Source organism: Gobius niger (assembly GCF_951799975.1).
Source record: "Gobius niger genome assembly, chromosome: 23".
Classification (NCBI taxonomy): Eukaryota; Metazoa; Chordata; class Actinopteri; order Gobiiformes; family Gobiidae; genus Gobius; species Gobius niger.
Window position 1 is genome coordinate 6,615,909 of NC_136874.1, and position 15,699 is coordinate 6,631,607.

The following is a 15,699-nucleotide window of genomic DNA, read 5'->3' on the forward strand; positions in this document are numbered from 1 at the left end:
CCGCTCCACCAACTGCACCACTGTTGTCCAAAGAAGGGGTCACGGATCAGGACGCCATAGGCTGTTTATAATGCGTATCTGGCTGCCTTTAGTCAACATCTCCATGGAGACCAGTTGGAGACATCCCGCCCCCTGTAAAGTTACGCTCGGGTCTTACAGGGTGAGCCACTCAAAGCAAATACGCATTTGTTAATTTGTTCAGGGATTTCTCAACAATACAAACATCCGTAATAACACAAATGCTTGTAGATTATTTTATGAAATGAGTGGCATCTGTTTCGGGCGCCTCCTGTTCGCCTCCCAGGGGAGATTTTCTGGGCATGTCCCATTGGGAGGAGGCCCCAGAGGAAAACCCAGGACACACTGTCAGCTGGCCCGGTGTCGCCTGGATGCCCCAGAACAGCTGGAAAAAGTGTGTGTGAACAGGGAGGTCTGGCAGGGCATGTCTGCTCAGACTGCTGCCCCGGATAAAGTGGAAGAAAATGGATGGAGGGCAATCCACTAAATCCAATATACGACTCCCACCCAGTTACAAACAGCTGTGCCACAATGTGAAACTACCCTTAAAACTCCAGATTAGAAAAATAAACACAACTATTTCAAAGTTGTTTTCACGAAAGCTTTTATTTTGGAGTCTCTCCGTACTTCCGCTTTGCTCCGCCCCCCCTCTCCTCTACCTTGACCGTCTTCAGACTCGCAGCTCCGGCTCTCCCTCTGTCTCTCTCTTCTCCAGGCGCACTGCTGTCGAGAACCCGCACCTCGCGCCCAGGTGTGACATTTGACGAGTTCTTCACTTCCCACAAAAGAAAAAAAAAAAGAAAAGAAAGAAAAAAAAACTTGGGGGAAAAAAAACAAAAAAAAATGACAGACTCGGGACTTCCACCGGACCCTACCCCCAACACTGCCCCCATCACTGTCCCCATCCAGGCGGAGGGAGGAGTGGCGCAAACGGCGACCGTGAACGGGCAGCCGGCGGCATCGGACGGACTTCCCCACACAACCCAGCAACAGCAGCCCGCCCAAGAGCAACCCCAGCCGGGCACAGAAACTCAACAAGAGGGCTTCAACATGGACCAGGAAATGAAGATCACAGACAGCATTGAAGACAGCGGTGAGTTTACGCGTAAAAAACGTGCCAAATCCTCTGCTATACAAAGTTTTGACGCACGGCTTTGCGTGGGAAAAAAACGGGTTTTCAGCTGGTTACTGTGAGGTTAGGGGAACGAGAGGATCCTATTGGTCGGCTAAACGGGGCTACAGTCAGTCAGTGGTGGCGCTGAAACTTATTAATAAATCATAAACTGTGGCTTCTTTGGGATGGAGGAAATCAGAGCGAGATGAAGGCATTGGACCTGACAGATGCTGCAAGTTTAAGTAATGAACTAGGACTGATATAGCCCACAATGGTTATTCATGGGATGCAGTGATGGACCATTTTCATTTTCATTCATTAATGCTTCAGTACTGCCTTCAAATTGTTCTTTTTTCATATATATCTAGTCCAGTTTAGGTTTATTTGAGACCTTTTAGAGTCTTGATCTAAGCCTTGTGGTACTTGGAAGATGAAATATTTTTTGACTTGGTGTGAAAACTTTAATTGTCTTATCTCTTTCTTAGGAGTCCAACTAAACTCTGAACACAATGAACACATTTGAATAGGATAAGGACAGGACTGTGGCTCCATTTGTTGTGTTTAAATTCCCTTTCTATCCAAGATTCACCGCTATTTCTATGGCTTTATTGTTCTTTATGCAACCGCCCCACATGCTGCCTCTAGTTACCCGCCCCATGACCAACACCATGTCAATTTTAATTACCGAGTTGTGCAATTCTGTCGGGAAAAGTTAAGGCATTTCAAGACGCTGATATGAAGAAAAAAACACACACATTATAATCCTAGCGTCAATTACTGCTTTCAAAACGTGACCCGAAATGTGTAATCAAAATTGGCCAGCCTTCTGTGTCCAATTAGTCTAATGTGAGCGAACAAGCCAAGACAGATGGGGTATAACAACGCCGTTACACTTTTCGGTGCTGCAGTCATGTGACCCATGAAGGAGGCCGGGATAGGACAGTGGGGCGGCTGATGTGAATGTAGCACTGGATAAGAAAATACTTTGTGGTTTCTATAATGTCCCACTTTTATGTATCTTATTTCTGGCAACATTTAAAGACATTGTACCTGAGCCTGCAAGTTCATAAAATTGATAAAAATGTGGTTTAATTAGATATATGTCCGAATTTACAATATACTAACTCATTTTGTTTCATTACTAGACACAATAATCTGGTGTAATCCCTTTAAAGGTGCACTATGCGACTTTATAAGTAAAGAAAAAGTTGGTATTAATACTCATTTGACCTTTCAGTGACCCAGTGGATGCTTGGGTGGTTAGCACAGCACCTTCACTTTAGCTCCAGGATAAATTCTTTGTAAGGTTTTCCACAGCTGATTGAACCGTATCCATGGTTACATATGCATTCCATTCCGGACACCGACCAGAGATCCTACAAATCCTCAAATAAAAGTGATCCTATAGCCATCATAGATACAGACAGCATCTCTGGACTCGCCTATGTATGGTCATGTTTCAAAACAGTTAAGGGGGAAAACAATTTGGAGAAAAATCAAAACTTTCTCTAATTATTCAAAAACAACTTTAATAAACCCTGAATTCTGAATATAGTTTTCTACTGAATAAAGATACAAAGACATGGAGAGGAGCAAAGTGGTTCATCAGCCCATAAATACATAAATAATGGAGAATGCTAACATGGTGCTTCATGTAAGTTCGTGCTAATGCTTGCTAGCGCTAGCTACGACTGCCGTTTTTTCGCTTCTACTGAACAATCTGCTGTGAGAAAATATCTATATGGGCCCCATTTACACTTGACTTTATGTATGTGTGATAATGAAGTTCATATTCCACCAGAAAATGGCTAAAAAGAGTGGATAAGGGTCACAAAAGATTCTATTTTCCCCCTCGGTGAAGCCACGCCCCCTTCTATGCCGTCTGTATCTATAGGAGCCACCAGGATGGAAAGTAAAGGCGCTATATCAACAATATCAACTTTGTTTTACCTAGAAAAGTTGCATAGTGCAGCTTTAAGGGCTATAAACATGCAAGATTCTATATACTAGCTTAGCTTACAGTGGCTGGGTCACAAATAAGTCACACAAATATAAACTTTCTTTCTCTAGAAAAAGTTCCATAATGCAGCTTTAATACGTTTTTTGTTTTAACATAGTAATGATAGTCGACAATACCTCAACCTCTCGTAACTTTGCTGAGAGCGGGACTGCTCGTTTCCATGGCGATGTTGCTGCTTGTCTTTGTCTACTGAAGGAAATGCATTAGATCCTCTTCAAGACGCTTTATTTTGAAAACCTGACTACATAAACAGCATTTATGGGAGTCTGGCTGGTCAATAGGAGCACTTTTAAAATGGCTGGCACATTTATTGAGTTTTATGACAGTTTCACTGCCCTTCTGACATAGCAACATGTTATAATGCCTTTACGGCTCATTAAACAGCACCTACACCAAGACTATACGAATCAAAGCACTACATCTTTAACAAGGCGATTCAGAACCAGCACATCTTCTATAACTTTGTGTATAATGGTCTATATTTTCTCATTTTGCAGGGCTGTTGGAGAGCAGCATGCGCCTGAAGCCCCACGAAGCACAAAGCTACAGGAAGAAGGCTCTCTGGGTTTCCTGGGTGTCCATTCTGATCACCATTATTCTGGCCATCGCTGCTTTTAGTGAGTAACACTTCCAGTTCTTACGCAGTTCCCAAACAATCTGCTCGCACCAAATGGAGAAGTTAAGCCACTACTTGGCAGAGGGCTTCTAAGGATATTTATGTGCCCGTTTTATGAATGCTGTTATTACAAAACCGATTTTCTAACCCTTAAACCTTTAAAACAATTGATTTTACTATACGACGAAATCGCTCAGGCCCAGACGATCCTTTTAAATCCAGTCACATAGCAACATAGCTTGAAATTTTGGGACCAATGAATTGTCGACTTTGAGAATGGACGAACCTCACACTATTGTCGCCTTTGAATTCTATTATCCGTTCTATTCATGTGAAGGTTAGACGTGTGACTCACTCACTTTATTGAGCTCAAAAGAGATTTATTTTCGATTTTAACAAACATCACAGACTCTAGAGATGCTGACAAATCAGTTGCATTTTTTCATTATGCTTTATTGTATTGATTTCAGTGGCTGATTTGGTAAAACAATTGCAAATAAGGTATAATTGATCTCAGTGGAGTTGGAATTACACTCGAAATGGTCACAAAAAGCCTGTAATTGTTCAGGTAGGTTGTTTTCGTCAGTTCAAGAAGCTCTGTCAGCAACTAGGGACCTTTAGAAGCGGGAACTCATTATACTCAGACGGTGGCTTATGAGTTTTTTCCCTGTTTTTGGACCTATACCTGCCAAGTTGGTAGTTAAAGTGTAAGTCTGGAAGTCTACATTCATTACAAATGTCACAAAATGTTCAAAATCTACCACCTGGTCTTGCATTTTGATGTAAAGTAGGCAATAATACATAATTTCTTGTAAAGTCCTGGATCTCTGCAACTAATCAGAGTCTAGTATCCTCCCGTGTCGACCAATGAGACGAGCTTTTCCTGTCAGGTCCAATCAGGAGGGAGGGGGAGGGGCTTGATTGTTTGCTTTTGACACTTTTGACAATTCTGTTCCTGCTCTCCTCATTTTGCGAACTAAAAAGGGCTTTCTGGTTAAAGAGGGGAGGGATTTGACTGTTTACTTTCAAATTTCACTCTATCTCTCCCCACTTACAGGCTATCCACTTTAAGAAGTATAAAAATGGGCACACATTTCCTCTCAAATTCATATCCATACTTGCTGCTTATCGTTCAACAAGTTACCATTAGCACTCTGGTCTCACATCAACTCGGTTTGCATTTTCCATTTCTAACCAGCAGTCACGCCGCGCCATTCCCTTTCCAATCTCAATTTCACGGGCCCGTCCTTGTGATAGATTGCATGGCGTGGATTAATATGCGCGTCTCTCTTTTCTTTTCTTCTTCAACAACGACATCATGTACCTTATTTTGCTTTGGAAACCACGTCCTGTTGCACACTTCCGGTCCTGATTGGGGAACGTATAGCTTCCTTTTCATGCGACGGCTACATACCAGTGTTTATCTACGGCCTATATATACAGCGACTACGTGACACGGCACACTTTCCCTTGATACTGACAGACTGCTTGACAAACATGCCTTTTAGAATCGCAGGCATGTCTTGAAATTGAATTGAAATTTGTGAGAGTTTGTGTACTTGCTCACACTGCTATTGGTTTAAGGGTGTTCTTATTTGAGATTAATTAGAAGCACCTTCACAACATGCCGTGTCTGCTAGAGCAAACAGAGCAAACAGAGCTGAGATAACCTGCGTGTGTTGTGGTGTTGGTTGAGGTGTGTCTTGACGGATTGTGATTTTTGCTTTTGTTTTTTTGACATGACAAGCTTTGCAAGTCAATCTATTGTTTAACGACGTGCAAATATGATGCATCAAATGGTAAGTATTCAGTAGTTAATGTGATCTGCCACAGCCTTAAGTCCAATCATCCACTGTCCATATTGTCTTCTTCTCTCAAATGCAAAATGGGAGGTCTGAAACTTCGTGGTAGTGGTTCATTATCAGTGTCTGTTCATTGTTAGTCTGTGTGAAGCCAGCAGTTCTGTTTCAGAATGTGGCTGGTGGCGCAATAAAGTTAGCATAAGCTGATTGTTAACCAAGAGATTTAATTTGAAGTTTAGTCATGGTTAATCTTTGTTACTCATACCTGCACATAGTCAAGGTTGCAATGCTGCTTGCATGAATCAAACCTGGGTTAATTTCCAGTTTTGTCCTGGGCTGCAACTCACGGTTATTTTGGTAATAAATTACTCGATTCATTGCTTGGCTGAGACAACGTTTTACATCTTAAAGCAGAACTAAGTAACTTATTTACCATAATAAATCCTTTCCGTAGTCCCTCTGGGGGTAATACAAGTGTTAAAGGGATGATTGGGGGGTCTTTCATCTCCCCTTGGTGTCTCTAGCCGATTGCAACTTCGCTGCCCCCGGGTCGGAGCCACCAATACACACTAATAGACTCATAAAGAAGAAGCTAACAGGCTAACGGGCAAAGCTAACTGCGGGCTAGCACCACTTAAACTGTATTTACAGCCAAGTTTGAGTGAAAAAAACTATCTCCATTGTGTAATTGGATGTACAATATCCCTCTCTCCCTTTGTCTTTTCTGTCAGCGTAGTATTTACTCTCACGGACAATTAATGAGTAAAAAACCATAACATGCTACGACACCTGCAGAGGCGCTTGTGGCCTCTAGGGGCATGAGTTACTTAGTACTGCTTTAACTTGAGGACATGGAGTAAACTTAAAGTGAATGTTTGTAGGAGGTTAGTGCTAATTCTGCTTTCTGATTGGATGAGACACAGACAGACAAAGTCCTACTACATTTTCAAGTCATTTTTTCTGAACTATTTCTCAACTATTTTTGAATAATCGATTTGTTCCAGCCCTATCCTGAACGCTCACACTTAAAGTGAGCGATATATTGTATGTAAGGGCTACTAATACAAGCATGCATTTTTGTTAACTACAGGGTTGGCAGGTTGACACATGGACATCGACAGGACGTTTAGTTCCAGCAGAGGTCAGCACCTAAATAATGGCAGCTCGGTGTGACCATTCAAAGTGCGATTTCACTCATGTGTGTTTGACGCGTTTGCTGCTCCCTTTGCACCCTCACAGATGCAGTAACCATGATAGGACAGGACGCACCTGTGGTCTGTGGCTTTGACGCTTCTGCAGCACCTGCGCTGTTCCCCGGCTCACTGTCCCGATCGCTGAATGTACGAGTTGTGAAAGGCAGCCTATAAGTGTGGGAATTTATGTCTAGAGCGACAGATGGGACTTGCACTGACAGTGGTCTTCGCTTTTGTGCCAAGTGTTTGAATACAGATAAGGGAAGCTTGGCCAGAAAGCAACATTATGCCATTAGGCGTTTATGACTTCCTTATACTGACTACTTTGGATAGACACTGGTGTAGATGGACTAAAACCAGGGACAAAATGGACAAATTGCTCCCCAAACCAAGCTAAAAAGAGAGGCTTAAATGTATAAGTTTATTTTGTTAGCTCATAGAGAATGACTTGAATGCACTGGTTAGCGCTTCATATTTGACTTAATTGGACATTCTTTCTGTAAATAGTACTTTTACTGCTTAGCCGACAGACGAGGGGGAAACACATCCAAAAAGGCATAACAAAATAAGTGTTCTATCGGGTATTACTGTAAACTCAGCTCTGTGATGCTGGGACTGTGTGTGCGCTCGTCTGCAGCAGTGAGTAACGTTGCCATCTGTGGGTGTAGCATTAGCGCTGACAGCTAACAACCATTCACACAGCTAATTGGGCTTCTCTTTGTTCATTAAAGCAGCTACAACGAATTTCGGTGCTAAGCTAACACACAGACGCACGCACACTCTAAAGGTCACAGAGTGGAGGGGATTCAACCTTCAAGATAAAATAAGTTTCACCACGAATTTCTCAAGATGTTTCGACAAATACATTGAAAGAACAGTATGCTAGCTTACTGTATAGGTCACTGTGTTAGCATAGAAAGAACGCTTTGTGCTCGTTAAGTATTAATAAGCATTAATAAATAATAGCCCATGAATAATATGCTTGCATGATATAAATAAGCTGCTATTATCTATTAACATGCTAATAAGCCATGAATCATTATGCTAATTCATAGCCTACGCTAAAGCTAACCTTTACCCTAACCTTAAGAAGATTACTAATGCTTATTAATAACTAGGGATGCACCGATCCAATACTGGTATCGAATAATGGAGGCGATACTGGAAAAAAATCGGCTTCAAATATCCGATACTAAACCGATACCAATTTTGGCTCTCACTGCATTAAAAACACAACTTTCACCAGCTAAATCTAAGTGAATATAGGCATGCTCTGTGTCATTTTGAAGGGGAATCTGATCGCTGAGTTTAAACCTCCGCATACGTGTCTTTAGCAGGAACATGCTAATGCTAACGGCAACTAATCAAGGCTGAGTCAGAAACTATGATAGAAATACCTTAAGTAAAATCAGCCCATGGAGCCAAGTGTTTGTATTTCCATCCATCCATCCATTTTCTTCCGCTATATCCCTGGCTGGGTCGTGGGGGCAGCAGTCTCAGCAGAGATGCCCAGACTTCCCGATCCACACACACCTCATTTAGTTTATGAAATGCTGTTAAAGAATAACTGATATAAGATATTTGTATTGCATGAGTTGTAATGAGAAAATGACTTCATGTGATCCTTGTTAAATGTTTTTTCCATTATTAATAGATATAATTGATAACTGATCTGTAACGTCAAGACAAGAAAATACTTTATTGATCTCACAATGTAAATAAGACCATTCACTTTTCCACTCAGAGAAAGAGACTTTTAAGAAAGTCTTAAGCCCCTAGTATTGGTTTTGGTATCGGAAGCAAAAAAGCTGGATTGGTGCTTCTCTATTAAAAACTTATTAATACTTAAAGACCACACCTTAATATAAAGCAATACCAAACATTTCAGCAAACTAGGGCTAAACTAGGATCCGATTTAAGTCCAGGCCAAAGGCTTCTAAAATATTAGGTAAGATAAGACTTTATCCAACAATGGAGAAATTCACTTCTTACAACAGGACACAGTGAATGAAAAAATGTGCAATCAAAGAAGAAGGTGAATGTGCAACCAAGTAATAACAAAATAAAGGAATCTTTAAGGCACACTGCGTAACATTTTGGACTAGACTATTGCCGTCAATACAAAACATGCTCCTAATGACCAGCTCGACACAGAAAATGCTATTACTGCAGTGGGTAATCAATGGGGATTCAATCAATGGGATTTGGATGAAAACCTCAAAATTAAATCTAGTCATATCTCCATGGAGACGAGCTAGAGACGTACCCACTCCCGGTAAAGCTCATTTAAGTTAAAGCAAAGACTAAAACAGAACTAGATTTAGCCAGTTTTGAGTCAGTTGTGACAAAATAAGAATGTATAACCTTTGTCGAAACTGAGACTTAAGCAAGAACCAAACCAAGTACTGCCCTTGTACCACCACGAGTCCCGGGACCACATCCTGGGACGTTAAGAGGAATCTGCCGTTTCATCTCGGACTTTCACTTACTGTGTAGTTTTTTGCCCGTGTAGTTCTATCCCCCGAAGAGACTGCTGCATCGAAGCTCCGTCTCATTCTGCATTCAGGGCACAAACGCAGCAGCTGCCTCCTCCTCTGCACTGACGGAAACTGGGAAAACAAAAATAAAACTTGTTTAGAGGCCAGCCCGAGATTGTGTTGCGGATGCATATATTTGGTTTAACAAACAGTACCTTGAGCGGGCGCAAACGGGATTCAGTGAAAGGAATCACGGCCGCCATTTTGAAGAGTAAAGTTGTCAATCTGGACGTAGAAATGTTCAGTCTTCTTAAAGGGATATTTCAGGATTTTTAACATATGGCCTCATTTCCTACTTATCCAGAATGTTGCTGATTTCTGGAGATATTTTTTTTGTAATTCATGCAGTTCTTATATTTATATATAAGAGTTTCGTGGTGCTAGGCTAATGCTAAGCTAGCCTGCATTAAAAACAGTCTGACCCACTCACACTTAAAACACTAGACTAAGGATATAAATGTCTGTGTCGATAGAATAATGTTTGGAATATAACTGACCTTGCATCACATGAATGATCGCATTTTGAGGGACTATTTTCTAGCAGATCACTCCGCCGCTGTGTAGCTTATACAACCAGGAAGCTGATGCTGCTCAAATATAAGTTATTTTAAATGTAAAATGGTTCAAATTATTCTATCGACAGACATTTATATGGTTAGTCTGGTGTTATAAGTGATAAGCCTCAGGTGCACTGTGGAGCAGCTCAGACTGTTTTTAATGCAGGCTAGCTGATACCATAGAAATGCGCTAGCCTAGCACTAGCCTAGCCTAGCTCTTCAAATATAAGAACTGCATGAATTACAAAAAAAATATCTCCAGAAATCAGCAACACTCTGCATAACTAGGAAATGAGGCCCTATGTCAAAAATCCTGAAATATCCCTTTAAAAGGAAAAATAGTCCAACAACAGCAAAATACAATAGCTACTGTTAAGCCAAATAAGAAAATGATAATGTATTGTTCACCTTTTTTTTCCGCTATAGCCTGAAATACAAGTTTGATAGCTATTCTAACCGACAGCAACTTCTTTGCTTGATAGTATAGACAATGATTTGACAGCAATGTTTTGAAAAGGAAGCTCCATTTTCTGTTGCCGGGGGCTGAATGCTACATCCTTGACAGCTTTATATCAAAAGTACAAAGTTCTTACGTCCTCCTGAGCTTCCCAAATCCACCGGGACAATGGGCAGGGACTGTGTCTTCTGCCAATGCTCCCCTCCAGTTCCCCAAAGTCCCAACTGGCTCTCGGGTAAAAATATGAACGGACTGAAGTGTGTGCCAACTTTGTCATGTCAGGCTTGGGTCCAAAGAGGCGAAATCCACCCAGTTCACAAAAGAGATGGATTGTATTGTTGGAGGAAATCATGATCATAAATTGATTTGGTAGAACTGGTGAAAAGCTTCAGTATGTTTCTCTGGATGTTTGGGGAACCTAGAGGAAAACCCACACAGACATGGGGGAAAACATGCAAACTTTACAATACCATCCTGTTATCAAATCCAACCGCACAAGGTAGAAAATAAATTGCCTGTGGAGGTGATTTATGCGAAGACTGAGACGGATACTTCAAGTCTGTCACCGGTAACAAGATTCCTCTGATATGCATGAAGTACTGCCAGCAAAAGCGGCACTTTTTGTCTAGCGCTTTATCTTCTTTCTCGTCTTGTCAGGTGATTGTGTCTCGGCTCGGATCCTCTCCCCCCTCTGACACCTAGCCTCGCTTCCATGGGAGCCAATTATCCGCCGCCGGGCCCCGTGCAATCGCTGCCGTTCCGTGTCCCTAATGAAGGAGCTACTGTAGGAGAGGAGGGAGGGGGGGGGAGATAGTTGCGTACAATTGCGGAGACCCAGTTTGGGATGCTGTGTGAGCTGATGGGCGGTACAAAAACTCTGCCCTATAAAAGAATGGAAAGATTTTAGTATTCCTAGATGCAGTATATTGTCTTGGTAACATCACAAGTATTTCCACTTACTTTTAAACAGCCACGCTTAGGAGAAATGCTCTTTAATGTTGAAATTCTTCTTCAAAATTCAGTTCTCGTCTTCGCTGCTGCCGAAGTAGAGATGTCTCGCTTCAGACTCGTGGCATTCCGTCATTTTAACAACTGTCACCGCTTGTTTACAGTCTAATCCATCAGCAGGGACTCGGGCCGCGTGATATCGTTTGACGAGCGACCCGGGCGATTCCAGCGGCCGCCATCTTGGATTACATGCTGTCAAAAGTGCAACAGAAAAGAACAATGAGCAGAGAGCTACCTTCACTTGGGGATTTATAGACAGAGATGAAAGATGCTGTGCAGGATAGTGCAGTTAAAAAAAAAATACATTCAGGGTGTTGGTATTCAGGAGATGTTTTGTGATATTCATGATCATACTGTCATACGCAAGAGCTTTTGTAATGTGATTGTGCTTCATATGCCGAAAAATCAACGAAAAATATCCTTTGGCAACATAAAAACATAGTCCATAGTCAATAAACTTTGCTAATTGACTTTAGGTTTATGTGAACAGGGCGTATATGATCAAATATGGTGCCTGCCTTTTTCATGCTGTAATTTCACTTATTTCACTACGTCCTCCAAAACCAACACAAATATCATCACGTAGTCCAATTATTCAGCAATAAAATGTGAGTTTCATCAACTCACCATGGTTAGTTTTCAAGCTATGTTCAGAAATGTACCATGAACTTCAGATATCAGAGAAAACAGGAAGTTGAGCGACAGGTCTTTGCTGATTGGTCAAATTCCACAGAGGTGGGATCTGTGATGTCAGGTGATCTCTTCTGATTGGCTGAGTGAGGACTATATGCTTCTTCACCTTACTTATGTGCAGCAGGGAGGCCATATGTAAAGTGGAAATTACCAAAAATAGTCACTTGCTCTATAAAGGGTTTTTAATTGTGTCCGCAAAGACCTTTTCTTTAATACATAGCAGAAACTCGTGTCAATTTCTTCAGTTGTGGGAAACCGGGATGCTTGAGAGTCACCACGGCGGCCATTTTGGCTCCAAGCGATCCATAAGTCTTCATTACATTTCGTCAATCCGTTCGCAGTCTGCAATTATCAGGGAGGAGGCACTTAAAGGCTGTTCGCATTCGGTCCCTTTTCCACCGCGCAAAAAGATTTTTAGCGCCGCCTTGTTGTTCTTAGCCTTGTACTCCTCGCCATTATAAATAAATATGACCTCATTTTGCATTCAAAGAGCATTTCTAACTTTGCAGAGGCAAGTATTTGTTTCTCCTTTCCGTGGCAGCGCTAAATGACTGGGGAGTTGATGCCTGGAGCTCCAAGCAGCCAGTCGTGATTACATACTAAGGAAGATCTATGGTAGCGGCGGCGGAGTATAGGATATGGAGACTGCAAGGGATTGTGGGTGAAGAAACAGTCCTTAGTTATTATATGATTTAGTCCAAGTTTAGACCTGGTTTTGTTCTGTTTAAAACTAGTTTTGACCTATTTGTACCTCGTGGTTCCTCCTATACTGTAGTTCTTTAGCCTATTATTCTTTATACTACATTTGTACCTTTAGTCTTGTTTTAGATCTTAGATGGACACGGTTTTGTTCGGTTTTAGACCGAGTTTGGACCAAGTTTCCACCTGTTTTAGCCCTAGTTTGGTCCTTTTTTAGACCTTGTTTGGACCCGATTTCGTCCTGTTTTAGACCTTGTTTGGACTTGGTTTCGTCTTGTTTTAGACCTTGTTTAGTCTTGTTTTAGACCTTGTTTGGACCTGGTTTTGTCTTGTTTAGACCTTGTTTAGACCTTGTTTCGTCTTGTTTTAGACCTTGTTTAGACCTGGTTTCGTCTCGTTTTAGACCTTGTTTAGACCTTTTTTGGTCTTGTTTTAGGCCTTGTTTAGACCTGGTTTCATCCTGTTTTAGACCTTGTTTGGACCTGGTTTCATCCTGTTTTAGGCCTTGTTTGGACCTGGTTTCATCCTGTTTTAGGCCTTGTTTGGACCTGGTTTCATCCTGTTTTAGGCCTTGTCTAGACCTGGTTTCGTCTTGTTTTAAACCTGGTTTGGACCTGGTTTCGCCTTGTTTTAGACCTGGTTTGGACCTGGTTTCGTCTTGTTTTAGACCTGGTTTGGACCTGGTTTTGTCTTGTTGTAGACCTTGTTTAGACCTTTTTTTGTCTTGTTTTAGACCTTGTTTAGACCTTGTTTTGTCTTGTTTTAGACCTTGTTTAGACCTGGTTTCGTCCTGTTTTAGGCCTTGTCTAGACCTGGTTTCGTCTTGTTTTAGACCTTGTTTGGACCTAGTTTCATCTTGTTTTAGACCTTGTTTGGACCTGGTTTCGTCTTGTTTTAGACCTGGTTTAGACCTTGTTTAGACCTTGTTTGGACTTTGTTTGGGCCTGGTTTTGTCTTGTTTTAGACCTGGTTTAGACCTTGTTTAGACCTTGTTTGGACTTTGTTTGGACCTGGTTTTGTCTTGTTTTAGACCTTGTTTAGACCTTGTTTGGACCTTGTTTGGACCTTGTTTGGATCTTGTTTGGACCTTGTTTGGACCTGGTTTCGTCTTGTTTTAGACCTTGTTTAGACCTTGTTTGGACCTGGCTCAGCCCTGTCTCCATCCTCGCGAGCATCAGCTACTTCTCTTTCCATTTCCGCACTTAAGCGCCCTGGGGAGTTCATTTTTCCCATGCAGCCCATTGCGGTTACCTCCTGACGCATTGTAGTAAAGGTAGATGCTCCTCTTTCCATGCCGCACAGAATTGTGGGTAAAAAAGAGACCGATGGAAGACACAAGCAGCGGCACCACACATTGTTGAGGATCAGCATGCGCGGCGAGTTGGTTGGCCCCTTGTGTGCGTCTGTGCTAAAAATAAACTCGCGAAGAGGGGAGAGGATTCCTTGCTGTATCTTTCCACGTATCTCCGGCTGCCTTTTGTGCGCCCTGCCTTCAACCACTATGCGCAATTTTTTGTTTGCACTTGCACAATCGGATCATCGCCCGGCGTCCGATCCACCCCTTTCATCTCGCAAAGCAAACGTGTAAAAGAGGCCAGGCCATCAATCATCGCTGCTAATTAATCGCCATCTCTGTTCCAAAGCTTGTTGTTTGGATCCAATCCCGTGACGCCGTATTCCGAAACATTCATTTACATCCTCGTTACCATATCGCGGCGTGCAATTAGGAAAACTGAAAGCTGGGATTCAGATATCTGGGTGTGGTCTGAGCAAAGTCTGGAGGGAGCGAGATGAAAGACCGGGGAGGCTGCTTTATGCGATATGTAAAGCAATGCGTAAGGATGTTTTGATACTGACCACTGCAGACCGGGAGCAGCCCGCGAGAGCTGCAGCTTTGGAGGCAAACAGAAAGGGATTACAAACGTCTAACCAGGGCCCAGCGATTGTAGAAATATCGAATTGCAATTGCAGATTATGAACCTGTCTTTCAAAAGCAAGATTCAGTTGGCAGTTGTAGGAGCATGCTCGATGGAGAGCAGCTTGAAATATGAGCTGCTAAACATACATTAATCTCATGGACGGATGAAAATTAGCTAACATGGCTAACTCCAGCACGTTTACATGTAAAACAAAACACATGTTGATTAATGTGCACTGTCCCAATTCAAATAAAGATATGCTGTAGAAAATGCTGTACCTAAATGCAAGCTTCAGAATATGTTTGAAGAGATCGAAACTACAGGGATAGTAGGTTTTCTACGTAATAAGTAGAGGTCGACAGCTATATATCAGGCCAATGTTTGGGTATTTCTGAAAATATTCGCAAATATCACCAGAACAGAAAGGGATAAGGACTTCCCGTTTTTTTGCTTTAAAGTAAGTCCTCCCACAACTTCCTAGGCCTCAGAGAAACTGTGAAACATCATGATTAAAAGTTTGTACACCTCGAAAAGTGATTGTATTTTATGTTTTCAGACCAATCTCTTGATACACCGATACTGCGATGATCGATATATTGCACAAAAATAACCTATTTGCTGCAATTTTTTAAGAAACATGCGATTATTAACCTGTTTTCTTACATACTACATATTATTCATCATGTGTGACAGTCTTAACAGGCTTAAAATTGTAGTGCTGCCCCCTACTGTTCTGACTGTATTCTTGATCATTATTGGCCTCTATTGTCTGTGAAAACTGTGGAACACTGCTACCTCATTAATATGCATGATGTCATCAATGATCGGTATAAAACGGTATAGTTATAGGTTATAACCATAAACATAAAGATTTTATTTCAATTTTTTTTTTTACTGAAAATTCACACACAAGTAACAGACAAGTGTGAAGTGAAACCAAAATGATACATGAGTTGTATTGTAATTGTAATTTTTCAAAAAATAGAAAACCGAAAAGTGGGGCGTGCAAGTATTCATACAGCATGGATGAATACTTTGTGGAACCCCCTTTTCCTGCAATAACAGC

At 41.7% G+C, this 15,699-nt stretch overlaps 1 protein-coding gene across 1 annotated transcript in view; it reads left to right on the top strand.

Annotated features, from left to right (window-relative positions):
• The first annotated feature begins 684 nt into the window (after nt 1-684).
• Nucleotides 685-15,699, top strand: part of LOC306982070 (transmembrane protein 163a) — a 42,845-nt gene continuing 27,830 nt past the window's right edge. The window contains exons 1-2 of the mRNA XM_079581850.1: nt 685-1,111; nt 3,650-3,769. Coding sequence (XP_079437976.1) covers nt 862-1,111; nt 3,650-3,769 — 370 coding nt within the window. The 5' untranslated portion in view covers nt 685-861. The remainder of the gene's footprint in view (nt 1,112-3,649; nt 3,770-15,699) is intronic.